The sequence below is a fragment of the Phaethon aethereus genome (genome assembly GCF_964289735.1).
Source record: "Phaethon aethereus genome assembly, chromosome: 4".
Lineage (NCBI taxonomy): Eukaryota > Metazoa > Chordata > Aves > Phaethontiformes > Phaethontidae > Phaethon > Phaethon aethereus.
The window spans coordinates 65,006,560-65,027,052 of NC_138578.1; the positions used below are offsets into that span (position 1 = coordinate 65,006,560).

Below are 20,493 nucleotides of genomic sequence, written 5' to 3' on the forward strand. Positions count from 1 at the left end.
TCCCCGCCGCACCTCGCCGCGCGCGCCCAGCGTCTCGCGCAGGCCCGGCGCTTCCTTCCGGCCGCCATTTTAGTCGCTGTGCCTGGCCTCGCGGCGCTGCCGCCGCCGCCGCTGCTGCTGCTCGAGGAGCGGAGAGCGCGCCCCGCCGCACTCAGCCCCGGCCGGCCCACCGCTCACCCACCGACCGACGGCCGCATCGAGCGGCTGCTCGCCACCCCGCTCGCCCGCCGCCATGTCCAAGCGTCACCGCCTAGATCTGGGGGACGATTACAGCTCCAGCAAGAAACGCAGCACCGACGGGTAAGGGGAGCGCGGCCTGCGGGGGTGGGGGATCACAGCGGCTCCCGTGCAATCCGGTGCCCATCCTTGGCTCTGGCCGCCTCTGGCGGGGCTGAGCCTACCCGCACAACAGGGAGAGGGTTCAGCAGCCCGAGCCGCGCGGCCGGGCCCCAGCGGCGCCGGCTCGGCTGGGCAGGCCCAGGAGGCTGGCTGGCTCCCTGGAGCGTTAGGCCTAGGCCAACGATCGGCCTTTCTGTCAGGGCCGGGCCCCTCGGTGGGGGCGGAGGTGGCGGATGGCGGCAGCGCGGTGGCAGGGAGCGGGCGGGGAGAGCCTCGTGGGGCGGGGGAAGGGGAGGCAGCCGCCGGCCCAGCCGCTTGGGCGAGCTGGGCTGGGCTCCCGTCGCGGCGGAGCCGGGGGCGGCGCGCTGCTCGGCCCGCTCGCCCGCGCCCGGCTTTGTCTGCAGCTCTTCTCGTTCTTTATATCTTTTTCTCTTTACCTTTCCTTTTCTGTTTGTTTCCTTCTTCCCCTCTCTCGCTTGAGGGGTCTGGCAAATGTGGTCCTAGAGGTCAGCATGAGGTTTGTTCCGCCTGTATAATTAGTGCCTAGCCTGGTAGGAATGTTATTCCTTTGTTAACGTCTTTCGCTCTGTAGCCGGCAGGGATATGCCTGAGTTAAAGTAAGAATCGATGGCGAAGTGGGTTTTGTGGTATGGGTCAGAGGAGGGATTATATTTTTTCCATAGTTTTGCAAAGGTCTAAAGTTTTAGGACGGTACTACACAAGCTTTAGCAGATTTTTATTAAGGGCAATGAAATTGCAGGAACAGAGACAATACACTGATGCTGTCTTTTTATACACAGTTGTTTCAGAGCCTTCTCTGCATAATTTCTTACCCTCTAATGAGGAGAGTGGGGGGGAAGGTGGGCGGCTGTTTAAATTTCTGAAGTCTGAAGGAACACAAATACAATGTTTATCTAGTTTGTCCTTCTTGATGGAGCACAAGAGACTTCCATGAATTAGTCAATTTCTGAAGTCCAATAACATTGTTTTGGACTAGAGTATTTATCTAAGAAAAATACTTAATCTCGTTCTCAATGCTCACAATAACTAAAGGTCTACCGTAGCAGTTGGTGTTCACTGATAAACAGTCTTTGAAAAACTTAAATTTTTTTAAAGGTGTCAGCTTGTATAGCTTCAGTTTTTAGCCCCTAAAGTTTGATGCATTTTTCTCTGCTAAACAAAGGTGAATGTTTATTATTGAAAGTCTATTTGCTGTATGTAGGATCACCATAGTTTTATTTTTTAAACAAAAGTATTGAGCTGTTCATTTCCTTTAATACATTTTTGCATGATTTGCCAGAAGTTCAAGTAGCTCTTCTGCGAACACAGAGAAGTTGTACATATACAGCTTTTTTGTATATAGAGATTTTTGTAAAATTTTCAAATGGTTATGCCAACAGTGGGTGTTATTTAAATGTGGTACACTGTTATGGTTGGTTGTAAAGATAAACACAGGTCAGTATTTCCTTGTTTGTATTTTGGTGTGTTTTATAGTTTTGGTATGGTTTTATTTGGCATTGTTTCTACTGATTATCTACTGTCATGCTGAACCCTTAGTTTTACCATTTTGTGTGTACTGAAATGAGTTCCTACCAGTGGTAGAACTTTTAAACCAGCAGTCTTTGATGTTAATGGCACCTAAAAACAATACAAGTACTGGTCTCGTGCCCCTTCTTTGTTGTTTCCCCTGCCCCCCCTTCCTCCCCGCAAAAGCATTAAATGGCATAGGACTGAGAACACTAAGCATAATTATTGGGTGTGATTTCCAATATTACTTGAAATCTTAATTCATGTAGCCCAAGCCATACTAATGTTACATTGTCTTGATTTATTTTACGGTAGTTTGGTTTTACAGCATATGGAAGGCTGGAAGGAAGATGCACAGAGAGATTCTTGTTAATAGCGTGTATGTACATGTCTTCCCCTATGCTGAGAGTGCCTTTATGCAATTTAGTTGGTTTTGGAGCTGGATTAAGCTGAATTAGCTCCTTGGATGGTTACTGTTTCCCATGCTGAATAGTGGTTTAACTTGCATTCAAACTGGACGACCTGACTAAATATGAAAGTTGTATCAAGTTACCCTGTGTTTTTTTAGTTCCTTTTTAATTGAGGCCTCTGTTGGTATGTGTGGCTCTTCATGGCAACGTTGCCAGGCCAACAGGCTTGTAGTGGTTGGTGTAACCTTAAGCATTGGCATGATATCGGTTTTCTTCCAGTCTTGAAGTATCATCTATGAAGTAAAAAAACTTTTTGGAAGAATGGGAATTGTATTTGTTTTGGTCATGGTGTTTGTGTGAATTGCAAGCATACTATTTAAAAGCTGTTAAAATTTTCTTCCAAACATACTTAACTTCAGTTGTTGTTGTGTAGCATCACAGTTACTGTGTTAGTGGGATGTATTATTCAGACTAATTGTATTTTGGTTTTTTATGTATGAAACAGAAATCCTCCTTTAGCTGCCTTGGCTTTTTTGCATCAACTATTGCTATGTCTAGTAATGCAGAAAAAACACTGATGTTTTATTAGGTGTGTTAGACTTCTGCTGTGATGATCAGTGGTTTTACCTTATGCCCTTTGTTTCCATTTTCATTTTTATATGCTTTTCATCCTCTGACTGCTACAGCATGTCTTTTTTATCCACATGTGTATATATTATATGTGTGTGGACATAAGGAGGTGAAAGCAGATAGCAGACTTCTTCACTTGAAAAACAAAGTAAAAAAACCCAACCCCGTTCTAATTGTGGAGGTGGTTATGGGATTCAGGCACAAGACACATGTGATTAAATTATCATTCTTTCATTGTTCCTTTCTGGGTTTGAGATCAGTCTTCTCTGTGCAATAATGAAAAGTAACTTAAATGTGATAGTTTATAAATTAAGAACTGCCAAGCTGCATTTTTGTGAAGTTTAGTAAATTCATATGGCAGCATAACTGTCATTCCTCTCTTCTCTTGTTGACCAAAGAATTCTGGATGCGTCTGCAAAGTTTCAGTAATAACAGGAGACTGAGAAACATTGGGGGAGGAAGGGGCGGGGAGGGAGTGCTGCTATAAAATGCTAAGTGTTAGGGAGTACGTTTTGAGGGCATCTTATATGTTGTGTGGCTTCTATGCTGAGATCTGGTTGCCCCTGCTTCTCTCTTTGTTTTTTAAAACAAGAAAGAGACTTAACTCTTGATTAACCTGTAAGTAGTTTTTTACTTCTGAAATGTAGGTAGAACATGACAGGTTTGTTTTCTTATTTGTACAACTAAACAGCCATGAGAGTTCAATGAAGCTACTGAGAAATGGGGGATTAACAAGACTTTCCATTCTGGATCGTATTTGTAGTCCATTTAATCCACTGTCTTGTTCTTGAGGTTGTATTTTTATCTAGGTTTTAAGCCCACACAAGTTGCAACCAACACAGAAGACAGTGCTGCCCTCTCATTTGTGCTGCAAGGGAGAAACTTAGATTTGGGAGTCTAGATGAGAGAACTGATCTGAGTTAGAATAAACATCGGTGGAGGGGGTCTAGGGAGGGCTTGTGCTTCACAAGGCTGTTGAAATCCTTATACCAATACACAGGAAGGGTTGGCAACAGTGTGAGTCTGTTTATCTTAGCAGTAGTGCTGGTTTATGTGAGGCTGAAGCATGCCTGAAGATACACTTGATGATCTGCCATGTAGAAGCTTCTGACATACTGTTTAAGTAAATGGTTATGGAATAGTTTGTTTTGTTGGTGTGGGGTTTTTTTTTTTTACACTTTGACTAGATACCAGTGAAGAATATAAATCCTTCAGAAGCATGCACACCCACATAAAAAAAAAACCCAACCAAAAAACAAGCCAAAGAAACACTCACTAGTAGTGCATCTTGTTCTTCCCTTCAGTGAAGTGTGTGCTCTTGCCATGTTGTCGCATTTTACCCTGGCTTTACCATTCTTAAATTGCTTTTATAACTTTATTTCCTTTTCTTATTAATGATGTTACTGTCTGACTATGCACTTGTTTATCCTGATACCTGCAGATATTTAAAAATCTGATTGTGAATAGCTCATTAACTACAAGTCCAAAGCTTCATTCCTGTCTGATAAATGCTATTAGACTCTTCCACCATTAAGTGTAGCATAATGGAGTCTAGTTCCTTCAGTCTGTAACAGGGGCAACTCTTCCATACCAGAGAATATGAACCTATTGGGTTCTGCAGTATTTGCCTGCCATTTTACAGGAAAGAGATTTCTAGCTTGTACAATACTTGACAGTATTAGAAGTAATGTTGGACCTATGGTATCTCAGATTCAAGCAAATGATCTAAAAGGGCCTTAATTTTCAGACAACACAGCATCCAAAGCTTTAGGGAAATCTATATAAAAGTGAGTTAGGTAAGTGACAGTAAACAGTATGCTTTGTAATCTTTCTTTCTTTTCAGTGGGTGTTTGTTAAAAGAAGTCATCCTAAAAAAAAAAAAATTACTGCAACAAGCTCTGAAGTCATAATATGTTGAAGTATTGAGAGGGAAAACATACAGCCTGCATAGAATACATTCATTTATACCAGAGCAAGAGTGGTGGCTGTTTCCAATGTGCAGCACATTTTGAATTAAAATTTATAGAATTGGTACTAACAGTCTTGATTACTTCATCTTCCCTGTAGGTAGGAATTTGGTTATTACTTCCCCAGTTATGTTTGAATGCCAGCTGCATGTTAAAAAAAAAAAAAAGCTGTGGAGAGGAGTGTTGGCCAACAGTTTTCTCTAGAAGGGTTATCTAGTCTTTCTTTCAGGCATGCCTGAGTGCTGGCAAAGAAGAGGGGGAGGTTTTGCTTTCCGACTGTTCCTAAAAATGTTTGTATGGGCATTTACTATAAAGCTGGTGTTGACTTAGCTTGTTACTTTGCCTTTTTGATGGGACTTCCTTCCAGGTTGCTGTTTGCAAGGCTTTTTAAAAGATTTGGTTTATATCCACTTCGGACTAGATGCCTTTAAAATTGTTTTGTATTCAAATTGCTCTTCTGCATTTAAATATTCAAGTATCTCGTTTTCTGCTGTGTCTCTTCATGTGTTTTAGGAAAGATCGTGACCGCGACAGGGACCGTGATGACCGTTCTAAAGATCGCGACAGGGATCGTGACAGGGATAGAGATCGTGACAGAGAAAGGGACAAGGAAAAAGATTTGCGACCTACATCTAACTCTACGTATTATGCGGCTGCTGGGTTACCAACTATAAAACCAGCAATGATTCCACACAGTATTAACCCTTTCACAAATCTACCACATACACCACGATATTATGACATCCTGAAAAAAAGGCTACAACTTCCTGTCTGGGAATATAAAGAAAGATTTACGGATATTTTGATTAGGCATCAGTCATTTGTGCTGGTTGGAGAGACTGGGTCTGGTAAAACAACACAGGTGAGTTCTTATCTATATGATACTGCAGTTTTTTTAAAGGTTGGCTGTTGCTAGGTGTGTGTGGGGTGAAACTTCCTTTGGTTTCTTGAAATTCATTGTGTAAGAACACCTCACAAATTGTGAGCAAAACTAACTTGATCAATGTTTTATTTGCTTAATGAATATGGAAGTGAGAAGAATCTTTCAGCATCTTCCCCTTTCACAATCCAGTCCTGTTCTCTGGCCACTACTTCTATTAGGCTTTATTGTTGGTAGTTACCTTTTTGGTGAATGAAGATAAAGAGACTTTAATGGCAAGGCAGAAGTGTATTAATCCACAAACTGAGGTGATGGCTCCAAATTTACATCTGTAGTTTATTTAGCTGTTTGTGTAGATAGCAGCTGGGAGGCAGGAAAAAGGTTACAGAAATAGGGACTTGTTAGTGTTTCATAAAACTTAACTGTTACAAATACAAACTTAAAGGGAATTGAAATGTCAGAATTCTGACATGATCTGATTGGATCACGTGTTTTGGTGATATTCAAACTTGAGAGGAAGAGACTTGTATTTCCTTGGTACTGAAACTTCTCAGAGGTCATACAGCTTTCCAACTGCTGCAGTTAAAATCACCTTTTTTTTTTTTGGTAGATTCATGGCTTTAACAATCTTCCTCAGCACTGAATAGTGATAGTAGATCTGCAGAGCTTCCTTAACCCTTAAGAAGAATTTTGGAGTCCGGTAAACAGGGAAGATCTAAGATATAAGGAATGTCACTGTGTATTTATAGCAGGACAAACTTGCTCAAAACATTAATATGTCCTTTGGTTTGCTGTTTAAAATCTGTGTGGAAAAGTGATGTAAGGAAGTTCTTTGTTCTGTAACCTGATAAATTCCTTTTATCTAGGCAGAATATAAAAACTGAAGGATATTTCAGGTTTTATAAAATGGATTATAGTTAATTTACAGTAAGTCTTACTGTTATAAATTTTTAGTTATAAAATCAAATTTGGATGCCTAGAAGATGTGAAGGACATAGCCATACATTGGATACCTTTTATAGCTGTGCCTGAAATACTTGAAGTTATATGCCCTTCTTGCTGCAAATTTTAGGAACCAGTCTTGTTTGGAAGGTGCCTTATTTGCATTATCTGTATGGCTTTCTTAACATGTATGAGCTGAGACCAGCATTTTATAGAATTCTTCAGAAAAGTTTGATTATGTAGTTACTTGTAAGACATAGTATTCTGAATGTTCATGTAAAAAACATTGGTACTTATCTGTATGAAAACAAGACTTCTTGTAGAATAATCTGAGAATTTGAAGATGTAAAGTGTGTGTGTTCTTAGTATCTATGACTTCAAATACATCTTACTGTTTTGTCATTCCCCAGGCATAAAGGTTTTCCTGAGTTGTCTTACTACTTTACCCCTATTTCCTGAAAGGACTTACGAAACCTAAGGCCTCTTTCCTAAAAATCTGGTATAAGCTACCAAAAGCACGTAAGCTGTCTTGGAAGCTTCACTGTTTCATCTGAATTCTCTCTCTTTGTGAGATTGCAGATACATTTTGAAACAATTGAGACTGTCTCTGTAGGAATGTATCACTGAAAATGATCGTGTTGCCACTTAATGAAAACCTTGTTCTGCATGTGATAGTGTCCCATCCTTTTTTGATCAAGTGCTGTCTTAAAACCAGTTGAGGGGTGGTTGTTTTTCTTCTCCTTACATTCACCGATCACAGCAAGATAAATAATAATCTGTGGTTAAGAAACCCTCTAATGCTCAAACTGAAAGCGTACAAGAAATTTTTATGCTTGCTTTATTGGTATAAAATTGGCATTATTTGAAATATATAATGAATTGTTCTTCCAAAATTATTATCTTCCCTTTCTTGGCAATAGTAGAAGACTATATAGTAGTAGATAGTATTTTTGAGAGTGAGCTGCTGCCTGTCAAGTCCCTTCCCTAATTATCAGGGGCATGTTTTCCCTTCAGTCTTGTAGAGCACCCAGCTTTGGGAATGCTTGGCTCTGACAGTGGAAACAACAGGAGATAAAACTTTTCTGAAAGTCTTGTTCCACATTAGGCTTAAAAAAGCCCCCAAACGCTGGAAGAAGTCAAGACCATTAATTTTCAAATCTTCAGTATTTGTAATGGCTTGATTTGTCATTTAAACTTAACCTTTGAAGTTAACTGTTTCCCTTAAATGCTCTGAGAGTATGCTCAGTGGTGGAACAGGTGTGCTGAATTTCTTTTAGAAAGAGGTTAAGTACTTCCTATAATTGCAATGTGTGCTCCCTTTTAAATGAGGGATTGTATGTGGTGCTGGTATAATAATTTAAATTTCTTCCATATATGGAATAGTAGACTAGCATCTGCTTTCGCTTGGGAGTCCTAACTGTAAAGGGTAGGATGTTTGTTGACATAACATAAGGGATGCTGCTTTGTCAGCAAGTTTTCTTGGCAGGTGAAGTTTCGAAGCAAGGTGATTCTCAGTATAGTTTAATCTCCTGCTGTCCTTGCAGTCCACAAGAGGATTGATACGTGTAAAAGTCTGACACCATTTAAACTTAAAATAATTCTGAGAATTCTACCATATAACTTTTTAACAGAGAAAGTTTTCAATAAATTGAAGTGGCTCAGACAAGCCAGAGGACAGTGTTCTTCCTTCTCTTGCCCTGCATCCTTTAAAAACATGACTTTGACTTTGGAATAGTCTTTAAAAGTCCTCAATGTGTTTAACTTTGATCTTAGAGGCCACTGCATATGTAGTCCCTACCTGCTCATGTTTATGGAGTTTATATTTGAAAATATCTCCTAGTCGAGCATAGTCCTTGAGGGTAAGGGGCACTAACTAAAGCTGTTCCTTATGCTTTTGATATTGATAAAATGGCTTTTTAAAGCAAAGTCAGGGGTTTTGGTGATTTGTAGGGTTTTTTGCGTCAGTGGAGTTGAGTTAGCTCTGTTAGCTTTTATAAGAATCAGATGATAAAAAGTGGTGAGTATGTTTCCAATCATGACTGAAGTAGAAAATGTAGTATAGCACAGTCCTTTCCCTAGAGTTTGCATGTCCTAAAGCTGGACATGACAAGTGTTCTGGTGGTCATCTAAATCAGCTTAACACATTGAAGCCTATGTAGCCCTTTCCTTTCATTTGACACCAGTGCTCTAAGTTTTGCTGTTTACTGGAAAACCACTTTTATTTTTATTTCATACTACTGGCCCAGCAGACCTGTGGTTTTGAAGTTTATTTCAGGACTTGCTCCTTTCAAAGTCAAGAAGCTTCACCTAATGTGCTTAGAGATGAGTTTTTATTAGTGACTTGGGAAGCAAATTCCTTCCTCTGCATTGCACACTGGGGGAGTGTGTATGTGTTACAGGATAGGGTTTCAAGTACATACTATCAGTGCTCAAGAACTGCTATTATTTTTAGTTTTGAATAGTGTTTCCAGAAATTTGAGTTCATTTCTTCTCAGCAGTCTAGTAGTCTCCTGTCATATTTTAATAGTCTTTGCTTTCCTTTTTTTGTATTTATAATGGAAGTATGCTCTCCAAAAAAAAAAAATTTTTTTTTCTTTACAGTCTACTCTTGTCTGCTGTGTGTATGTTTTAGTCTTCACTTAAGTACATTTTGCCGTGGAAATAAAGTATCCGAGCATAAAAATTTTCCTGGTTTACTATACTGCTTTTCCTGTTTTTCCACATTGGTGCAATGTATAAACTTTTTTTTTCTTTGTAAATGTGAGCTTGTAAGAATACCTGAAAAGCAATTACTAAAAAGGAATGGATTTTATTTGATGTGTAGACTTGGAACTAGTTCTGCCTGGAGATACCTCCTCATAAAATGTCACACTGAGAGCATATTAAGAATGTTCCATCTTCATCAAACTTTACTCACTTTAGGAATTGTTCTGAATAAAGTTTCGTAGTTTAGGTGATTCTTACTGTTCCCAAATTCTGAACAGGAGCAAAAGACTCCTGACTGACAAATAAAATGTGTGTTAACGTAGAGGGTTTAATCTCTGGTTGATAAAATTTCAAAAGATCAGTAATTGAACAGATAATCAGTTATGTTAATTTGGTTATCTTCTTTGTTGTGATTCCTGGCTAAGACAATTTTTATAAGACTGTTTTTATATCACTAAAACATTTCTTTTTGCATAATGGTTTAATAAGCATTACTCTTTAAAGCCACAAAGTGTAATTTGTGTACTGTAAAACTTAAAACAACGAACTGTGCTACAGATCTCAAAATTCTGAATGTTAGTTTTAATTTTGGTTGCTTTGGAGCATGTTGGCTGCTGCTCAATATCTACATAAGGTACTCATCTAACAGTGCTTAAACGTGAGCCTACTAAATGTTATTTCCTTGATAACTTCCAACACAATTATGTACATGCTTAATGTCAGTGTGCTTTAGTGGCATCGGGTCCAACAAATGTCTATCTGCTCTCTTGCGTTCGATATTTTTGTGCATGCAGTTGGCATCTCAGTGGAATTGCGACTAACTTTAGTTGATACAATGGCTACAGATTACATCTGGTCATTTGAAGTGTTAAAACTGAATTTTATTCTTGACAGATCCCTCAGTGGTGTGTTGACTACATGCGCTCATTACCTGGACCAAAGAGGGGAGTAGCATGTACGCAGCCTAGAAGAGTAGCTGCAATGAGTGTGGCACAGCGGGTTGCTGACGAGATGGATGTCATGCTTGGCCAGGAAGTTGGTTACTCTATTCGATTTGAAGACTGCAGTAGTGCAAAAACGATCCTGAAGTAAGTGTAATAATTGTCAGGTAAAAGTATAACACAGCCTACTTGGAGGTGGGGGGAATTGCAGGGTAGTGAAGGCTGTGAGGAAAATTATGAAATGAGTAATGAGGGGCGTGAATCTATGGACAGGCACTTTACATGTGTGAGTGGAGAAGAGAGACAGGAGCCATAGCATGACCTGAGAGAAACCTGGGATGTGGGGCTTGAATAGAATTGAAAATGAGCCATTCCTCCTCAAGAAAGCACTCCACCCTTTGGCAATTAGTTTTGAGTGGTCCATAAAGAAGAGGGTGATCTGAAGAAGTATTTTTACGATTGAAGTATTATTCAGAATAAAGCTCTTCAGCATTCATTTGCTCTTCATGTATATTCAGCTGACCTTTGTCTGTGGTATCTTCCCGCTCAGGGTAATCTAGTGAAGTTCAGTAGCTTACTTCAGTAAGAAGAACTACTACAGAGTTTCAAAACTGGCCTATATCTGACTCTGGGACACATAATCCATAGTGTTTTAGTTGCCAGCTGTTCTAGATTCCTGTGCTGTGTAGGTGGAACCAGGGCCACTTCTATGTCATTTGCAGATGACTTTCAGAATGCTCAGATAAAAAGGATTCCACATAGTGTGTGGCTCAATGAATAGTGCTTTTTATCAAAAGATGTCTTCTCTTTTGCTCATACAAGTAGTTGAAGGCTGGGAATAAAGTTAATGAATAAAAATAAATTTAACGGAGATGGAAAAGCAAAAAGTGAATAGATGATTTGCAAACAAGGAAAGAGGAGAAGCAATTGCAGAAATAGCATTTCTAGGGTTTCAGAGGGTTTTTTCCCTTTCTTTTCTTGTCTGATTGTAGACCTGGAAGTCTGCCAGTAATAGACTAGCTATAAATGTTACTAAACCTTGTTTCCCCTTCCCCCCTACTCACAGATTTTACTTACACTGTGCAGTAATTTCTGTCTGAAGACTTAAAGTGAGCTTGTTAACTTGTTTGAAATCGTTTACTGATGTTTCTATTTTTAAAAAGTTGATCAAAAGCTTAGTTCAAGCAACCTAGTGAATGATACGGAAGAGTATTCTGTATCAGACTTATTACACAAATTTTGTGTTGAAATTTGGTTTTGTTTGTATTCAGGTATATGACTGACGGTATGTTACTTCGTGAAGCAATGAATGATCCATTGCTGGAGCGCTATGGTGTTATAATTCTTGATGAGGCCCATGAGAGAACACTGGCTACTGATATTTTGATGGGAGTTTTGAAGGAAGTTGTAAGACAAAGATCTGATTTGAAGGTCAGTAATGATGAAGCCCAATAGCATCTTCTTTCTAGTTGCGGGCATACCGAATAAGGTATCTGTGTGCTTACCATTAGCTGATTTTTATAATCAGCTCAAGTAGATCAACTGTTTTTTGATTTAACGATAATCTGTATTGGAAAGATAACTCTTAAGAAATTCTTAATGCAGCTTATATTGAGGAAAATAATAGAAACAACATAATTGTAGCTTAACTTTCCTGCATTTGACTAGGAAATTTTTTTTTTTTTGGACCTTTGTAATAAGGATGCTCTATTCTAGTGATAAAAGCATGCAACAGTTGCATTTAGTTTCTTACTATTACATAGTGTGTGCATAACATTGCACAAATTAATGTTAACCTCTTGGAGTAACTTTTTTTTTTTGTCCTCCAAACCTACAGGTTATAGTTATGAGTGCTACTTTAGATGCTGGCAAGTTTCAGATCTATTTTGATAACTGTCCTCTTCTAACTATACCGGGTCGCACCCATCCTGTGGAGATATTCTATACTCCAGAACCAGAAAGGGACTACCTTGAAGCTGCCATTCGAACAGTAATCCAAATTCATATGTGTGAAGAGGAGGAAGGAGATCTCTTACTCTTTCTTACTGGACAGGAGGTACTTTCTTCCTTTATTTTTTTCATCCATTGTTGCATACAAAAACTGGTTTAAGTGGCTTGCGTGAACTGAAATGTTTAGTTTCCTTTTCTAGTTTCATTTGAATAACCTGGGGTTTTGTACCTGCCATACTCTCCAGGTCCTTAGTCATTGTCTGTATCCGTAATATACATATGCTTCTCATCTTAGTCATGTACTTGAACATGGAAATCTGGACTATGAACCCTAGGTTTATACTGATGTGAACCCCAAAGTTCTGGGTACCTGGTAGCATCCATGTTTTTACTGAAATTGTAGTTCTTTGTACTTCTGTATGCATATTGTACAACTTATCTGAAGAATAACACTTGGGTTCTGCTACTTAGCTACTGGTAGTAGTTTTAATAAAAATGTTTGGGTTTTGTTTTTTATGAATAGCTTTGAGTATTTGGTTGTAGTCTTTCTGTACCACAAAATACTGCAAGTACGGACTCGGTGCCTTGCAAAAGAGGATTGTACAAAAGCACTTAAGCTAAACTACATCAGGAAATGAGGATTTTTCTGGAAATCTTAAATCATTTGCTTGAAATAAACTGGGGTTTCTATTAGTCCTAATCTGTTGCTTTGAAGCTCTTTTGTGTGTCTGTATTACTAGACTGAGAGGTAAAAAAACCCCATAGGCATTGTGAAAGTTTACTTCACTGAAATTGTTTTTAACAGGGGGAGAAACACATCTAGCAAAAAAATTTTTCTGACTCCTTGCAGTCTTTCCTCTACTCTTGAAGAAATACCCTTCAAAGAATGTGGAACAATTCAGTGTCTTTAAGCATACACAATTTTAACTATGGCAAAGGAAGGGAAAAATGGTACAAATAACATGTGATGCTAAGGATACACCACCATTTTGGGTAGATTTGCCACTCATAAAGATGTGTTGCCTCTTAGATAAAGGCATTTGATTAAAATGTCTTCTGGCTGGTCATCTCCTCCCTTAGAAAACTAAAACAATGACTGTCACTGTAAAAGCAGATACTCTAGCCTTTACAGTTGTCCTTCTTTGTTTGGAGTATTGCTGTGAGTTAGGGAAAAAGTACTTTAACAATTGTGTCTTTGAAACCTGCCTGTTTGGTTTTAGTTAGAAGTTCTAGTTTATCTAGTTAAGACTAGTCTGGCAGGTAAATGTGAGAATTAGTGAAACAACTGTTGCAAGTGTGTGAATAAACCAGTGGCCACAGAAAGGAACTCAGCTGTCCAGCTGTTTCAGCAGATCTTGTTTTCTTACCAGGATGCTAAATCAGGCTGGTCTTTAACCTTTCATGAAGAACAAATACCTACCCTTCTAATTATCAATTATAAATTATGTCCTTGCTACATCAGTTGCTATGTATTGCTCTAAATAATATGTTAAAACAATTATGGGGCAGGGGGGAACTGCCTTCCAATGTGTACAACTTGGCACCAATCATGTTTGGCAAATGGCTGTAGACCCAGCTGGTCTTCTAGACCTTCTAGAACCAGAAGTGCTACAGAGATACTCTTTCGTTGTGTGAACAAGTTCTTTGATTTCCACTGGGTTAATTTACAGGACATAATATATTTATATAAACACATTTAATAAAATCATGCACATAACACATGTTCATATTTACAGATAGAATTAAATATAAATGTATCTAAGAGTACCCTGTATTGCCTTACTGCATCACTTAAAACTTGCATTGGTAAGACACAATCCTCTGTTTTGACTAGAATTCTCTAGTCCGTGTATCCATGGATGATGCTGTTCAGGGGAACTGAAGTGGCTCTGCCTGGAGCTAGTGTGAATTTAGCTAGTCAGCATGAAGTCTGGCTTAGCTTCTGTAGAGAAGCTTTGAAGTGTTATATCCATTTTGATTCATGATGTTTTGTGGCCTCTGATAAGGCCCATCTTTGAGCCTCATAATATACTCTACATGTGTATTACTGTTGAATTTAAAGTGGTAGGACCTACTGTAATCTCAAGAACTGGGAAGTGTGCTCTAGATACCACTATCACTGTGTTTTGGGTTCAGTAGTAGCATAGTAGTAGGTCTTAGCAGTGTAGGTCTTGCCATTGATTTGGTATTGATGGTGGTTTTCCAGCCACACAACCCCATGCAATGCTACAGGCTTGGGGGAGAGTGGCTGGAAACCTGCCTGGCAGAAAAAGACCTGGGGGTGCTGGTTGACAGCCGGCTGAATATGAGCCGGCAGTGTGCCCAGGTGGCCAAGGAGGCCAACAACATCCTGGCCTGTATCAGCAATAGTGTGGCCAGCAGGAGTAGGGAAGTGATTGTGCCCCTGTACTCACCACTGGTGAGGCCGCAGCTTGAATCCTGTGTTCAGTTTTGGGCCCCTCACTACAAGAAGGACGCTGAGGTGCTGGAGCGTGTCCAGAGAAGGGCAGTGAAGCTGGTGAGGGGTCTGGAGCACAAGTCTTATGAGGAGCAGCTGAGGGAACTGGGTTGTTCAGTCTGGAGAAGAGGAGGCTGAGGGGAGACCTTATCACCCTCTACAACTACCTGTAAAGGGGGTTGTGGTGAGGTGGGTGTTGGTCTCTTCTCCAAAGTAACTAGCAATAGGACGAGAGGAAATGGCCTTAATTTGTGCCAGGGGAGGTTTAGACTAGATATTAGGAAACATTTCTTCACTGAGAGAGTGGTCAGGCATTGGAACAGGCTGCCCAGGGAGGTGGTGGAGTCACCATCTCTGGAAGTGTTCAAAAAATGTGTGGATGTGGCACTTCAGGACATGGTTTAGGGGACATGGTGGTGTTGGGTTGATGGTTGTTGTTGAGGATCTTAAAGGTCTTTTCCAACCTTAATGATTTTGTGATTTTTTTTTTTTTTTTTTTTTTCCCCCCTGGCTCAGGGCATGAATGCTTTGTAGTTCTTTTGGATTCTGGAAAACAATATGAACAGGTTGCAGGATGACATGATTTTCTTGTCAGAAAGATGCATTCACAAAGCCAAATGAAGTTACATAAATGGAAGATGTTTTGGGTGAAACCATGCAAGTGTGAACTGTTTTGAGTTTAAGAGACTTTGGATGAGGAGTAATTGCAGTGGTCTAAGGCAGAATGAGGGTCCTTACTAGCTACTACCTTTACTTCCAAGTTCAATTGGAAGTGATTTTTATATTGGCAATAAGGTGGATAGCAGTTAATTAGTACAGATTAGTTAAGACACGAAGTTGATGATGGAACTTGGAGATACTAGGGAGGATTCTGTGTTGTCAGGCCCAAAATAGTAAGATGTTTAAATACATTTGGAAACCAAAGGAATCTTAATTGTATAAACTGGATGAAGATAAAATTGCTGCTAATGGTGCAGAAATAAATGTTCAGTATAAACTTCCTTCCTGAATCCCAAAAGGAGCAAAAGTATATGATTATGTTGTATGAACTGCTTTTCGGTCCATTAATAACAAAGAGGGCATTTTAAAAAAAGCATTTATTAGGAATAAGCATTTTGAAACAGGACTTGTATCCCACAGTCCCTGTAAAGAGGAGAGGTCATCTGTAGATTTTTAAAAACAACCAAAAAACCACCCTGGTATATCAGTGAGATTCCAGAGGATGGAAGTACTGTTCATGTTGTGTGCCAGTGTTCCAAAAAGGTAGATAACCTGAGATAACCTGTATAACTGTAAGCCATGTTGTCTGTTTTCAGTCACAGGCAAAATTGGAGACTCTGACAGGGAATTCTATTCACAAGGAAATAGTATAATTACATTTCCGTTAACATGTCTTTCTTAGACAATAGCTTTTGTCAAACTTGTTCTCAGTCATTGAGATTACAGATTTGGTAGTCTAGTTGTGTAGATACACATCTGTTAAACTTGACTTTAAACGTCTCAAGACTGGCTCACCTACAGATCTCAGGTACCTGGTTTATTGTCTACTGGAGTTTCGCTAAAACAGTATTAGATTTCACACTCCATCAAGATCTGTAATCTGAGACTAGGTGTAAAATCCTTACAGATGAAACTTGGGGGTGGGGGAAGCAGAAATAATGACACAGAAACTGTTTAGATCTGTCTACAGATCTTAGTAGCCTAGGCACTTAAGAATGCAAAGGGTGTTCTCTGCCACCCTAGTACCATTTTCTCCACAAAGCCAAATGCATTGTTACGTGTTTAGGAGGAAGAATCCAGGCTGCATCTGGAGGTTTGAAGTACAAATTGTTGTTCTAGATTGTAGATAAATATAGTGAAAAATACTGCAGTGAAGTGCTGGTGTTAGTGTTTAGAAGGGTTTAAAATGTGATGTTGGTAAAACTGATGTTGGTGTAGAAAAGAATTGCAAAATTTTTTTTGAGGTTTTGGTAGAATGTTTTGTAAATGAGGATTTATTTTAAAGCTACACTTTTTTCATTATAGGGAGGCTGGTTAGGCACTGGAACTGTGAAAGAAAGTAGCAGAGACAAGGAAACTGAAGAAAAAGTTGACAACTTTTTTGGTGTCATTGGTAGTGATTGGGTGAGGTTAAGGCAGTAAGTGTACTGGGCTGCAGTGAACACAGGTTGTGTCTTGTTTAGCCTCACATAGAAAGTATTGAGGAGTTGGGGAGCATAAACTGAAAGAAGGGTAATAATATTAATGGTGTTCAAGTGCTAAAGGGAGGAAGTTGCTTTTTGCTCTTCATCGATTTGAGATAATGCCAATATTAAATATTTCAAACAGATGAAGTCAAAAAGATCCTGAATATAGGACCCATGCTGAGACAAGTTCAGTTTTGACTTGTTGACAGAGCAGTTCTCTGTTACGGACAAGTGTTGACTGGTTCCATTTATGACTTTTTCTTTTTGTCTAAGTACATCATTTTACAAAGCTTTGTTGCTCTGAATACAAATTCAGAGAAAGTCTGCTGAAATGGTGCAGGTCTTGGGGCCAGTTCTTTTTACTTCTGTTTCCTCATTTTAGCTTCTAGCAGTTTGCTTTCACTCCTGGAGGAAGAAAGGGAAATTAGTGAAGTTCCATGCAGCTTTAAGGACAAAGACAAAATTGCGAGAAGGTTCATCTCATCAAAGCCAGATGTGGCTGGCAGTGCCCTGTCTGTGATAGGAACCCAAATGAGAAGGGGGAAGATTAAGTTGTCTACCAAGTACTTCTATTTTGGGAAGTCCTTTTTATTTATGCATTTAGTGTTTTCCCCCGGCATACTCATTTTGCACAAGTTAAAATTGCCTTCTGCCTTTTTTTTTTTGCATTGGTTTCCTTCAGGGCTTAACAGTCAGTCTACTTAACTCATTTATCTAAGGTGAAGCTAAATCTGTGTACAGTGTAGCAGATGATCTGCTGTAGATAAGACTGTCATCTCCTGTTTAAAAGAGTTCAATGTACATTCTAACTGGAGCAGTTCTGAAGTTTTGCTCACCTTGTGAGATTCTTTTAAGTGCTCCAAATACAGGGTCAACTGAAGAAAGGGTTTCTGAAATAATGTTCCCAAGGACCATGTTTACAAAACCATTGAATTCTGTTTTGCATGCCAAGTGCTAGAATTCTTCTATTAAATGTGGTTAAAATGACATCACTAGTCAATATCTTTCTGTAGAAACAGAACAGTTTTTCTGGAAATAATGGGATACAGTTTAGATTTTAAGATTGAGTGGAGCCTGACCAGCAAGTTAAATGGATGTTTACATATACCAGTTTGGCCTGGGAGCCACAATGAATGCCAGCACTTGAAGTACTTTGGTGGCTCAGGGTAACTTGCGGTTAGTCATCTGGTAGCTGCTGTTGAATATCAGTGTAGCTTCCAGCCTCATCCATGGCAGCACAGATGAGTTCTGCACACAAAAGGAGAGGGAATTCATGTTACTGGATTAGCTTAGCGGGAGCAATTTAACTCAGTAACTTTATTGCTGCCAGTCTTCCTGGGTTTCTTTTATGTTTGGGTTTTTTGACTACCATTCAGTGGAACTTCTTTATGTAAAAATCTTGACAGTATTTGTTCAGCACAAACTTGCATCTTAAAGATGTGGTGCACTAAATCAGTGTATGCAGCTGCTCCTATAATTCTTCCCTGTATTTATTCTTGCTAATAGTAACCTTTCAGTATAAGTACCTCACTTTTTACTGCAAAAGTCCCATCAGGGAAAGAAATGAAAGTGAATTTCTACTGAGCATTCAGTCTGAATAGTGTGGTAAAGACTTTATTTTCAACAGCAGATAAAGAAAAAAAAATTGTGCTGTGCATGATAAGAAGCAAAATTGGTCTCTTCTGTGGTTAATTTTATAACGCTCCTTTTAGATGCGCTGCTAGTGATCACATCCTTAGTTTTTAATGCAGAGCTAGGGAATATTAAGTATGGGAGTAGTGAGATGATAAACTTCAGCAGTGGAGATGTGTTGGAAGCAGCTGAGAAGGTAATGGTTTGTGGTTTATTTATTTCTGAGTCTCTTCCTTAGCTCTGTGTTCTGACGCAGAGCCTGAGGAGCCAACATGTTTCTAAATTAAACTGGCACGGACCATCTTCAAAAGTCATACCTAGACTATTTTCTGTGATAAGGCTTTCAAAAGTGAGATACTTCTAATATCTCTATAACTTTAATAGTTATTTTATAATAACTAGTAAATAACTATATTTATAAAGAGTTATTTCTAATAGCTCTAAAAATGAGTATTACTAAATATTACTTAGTAATACTAAGTCCTATTCACATTTTCAGTCTTGCTGGTATTTACTAATGCAAATTTAAGAGAAGGGGGGGGCACAGGGAGTGGGATTGGGTGGTATTGAAGCACTAGTCCTGTAAGTGGTACTCTTGAAGTTAAGCCATAGGGTAACTATCAGTTCTGTCCCTCTTGGTTTCAAATTCTGACAGTTTTTCATCATATCTTGCTAGATCATTTTGGTCAGGTTAAAGAAATGGGCTTCTTCAGGAGACCTTCCTTTTGTCACCTTCCCATGCTGTCCTTTGAAAAATGTGGACTCTGTTAGATTTACTTTCTGTGATGAGGAATAAAAATGAAACTTGAGCACTGGTATGGTGATAGAAGAAAAAATAATTTAGTTTTACAAATCAGAGGGGTAGGAATTCAGATCTACCTTCTGTGCCTTGTTCTAGCTGAAGTAGTTCTTCTGCATGTTCTGGGATGAGGGATGCAAGTCGTATGGGACAGTATGAGAGAGAGATGGAAGACAAAGGGGCAGACTCTGACAAGACAGTCTTGAGCATTGAAGAAGCTAACCTGCAGTGAGTGCTTTCTGTGGTTAGTTTAACTGTTGCAAAGGAGTAAGGCTGTTGACCAGACAGCAGCATTCAATACTTGGTGTACAAAGAGCAAATGTAGCCAGGTCTGTTACCATGGTTACAGTCCAGCAACTTTTAGCTATGAAATATCTCTAGGTGACACCGAATATGTTTATCTCACTGAATGGTTAAAGGTGCTTTGGAGTACTTAATTCTGACCACAACCTAAAGCATTAAATACAGCATCTTTCTTTATGCCTGAAGAGCACCTACAGCTCTTCAGTTTTTGTTGTTGACACTGTAAGATGTCTAACATTTTTCAAAATGTGGCATATTTTGTGTACTGCTACTATAGTACTTAATGCTGTTCATGGGTGAGTGTGCATGACAGGACTGTTGTTTTGGCTTTTGAATACTTGCATGTGTAGTTATACATGCTTAGATGAAGCTTTCTCACTGTATTTTTGCTGGAGGTGGAGCAGATGTTCTGCTGTGTGTCAGCCTGAATCATTTAATATAACCAGTTATTTCACTTGTAGATGTATTGATCTGCCATGAGAAGGGAAAAATAAAGCAAGAACTGTCCTTTTAATTTCTTGAGAGCTTGATATGAATAGTAGGTGTTGCTGTCCCCATCCAGAGGATGCTAAAATCAAATATAAGCAGCAATCCTAGCATTCTGAGAATTCAAGACTCCTTTTGTCAATGGGTTTCAAACTCAGTTTTCCCTGGTCTGGTGGATCTTTGCATTTCTAGCTGCACAGAAATACAGTTTCAGTGAGAGCAATAAAAAATACTGCATCCAAGGGTTTTTTCTAGCTGCTAGTCATCAGCCTGCCTTTTCTTTGGAAAAGTGCATAAAGATGGAGTAAAAATCCTGTTTGATTCAGGAGGCATAAGT

General features: G+C 39.2%; 1 protein-coding gene across 1 annotated transcript in view; it reads left to right on the plus strand.

The window, feature by feature from the left end:
- Window positions 1-232: 232 nt before the first annotated feature.
- DHX15 (DEAH-box helicase 15) overlaps window positions 233-20,493 on the plus strand; it is a gene marked incomplete at both ends in the record, with an annotated part of 46,213 nt that continues 25,952 nt past the window's right edge. The window contains 5 exons of the mRNA XM_081998713.1: window positions 233-300; window positions 5,387-5,735; window positions 10,296-10,489; window positions 11,614-11,773; window positions 12,180-12,398. Coding sequence (XP_081854839.1) covers window positions 233-300; window positions 5,387-5,735; window positions 10,296-10,489; window positions 11,614-11,773; window positions 12,180-12,398 — 990 coding nt within the window. The remainder of the gene's footprint in view (window positions 301-5,386; window positions 5,736-10,295; window positions 10,490-11,613; window positions 11,774-12,179; window positions 12,399-20,493) is intronic.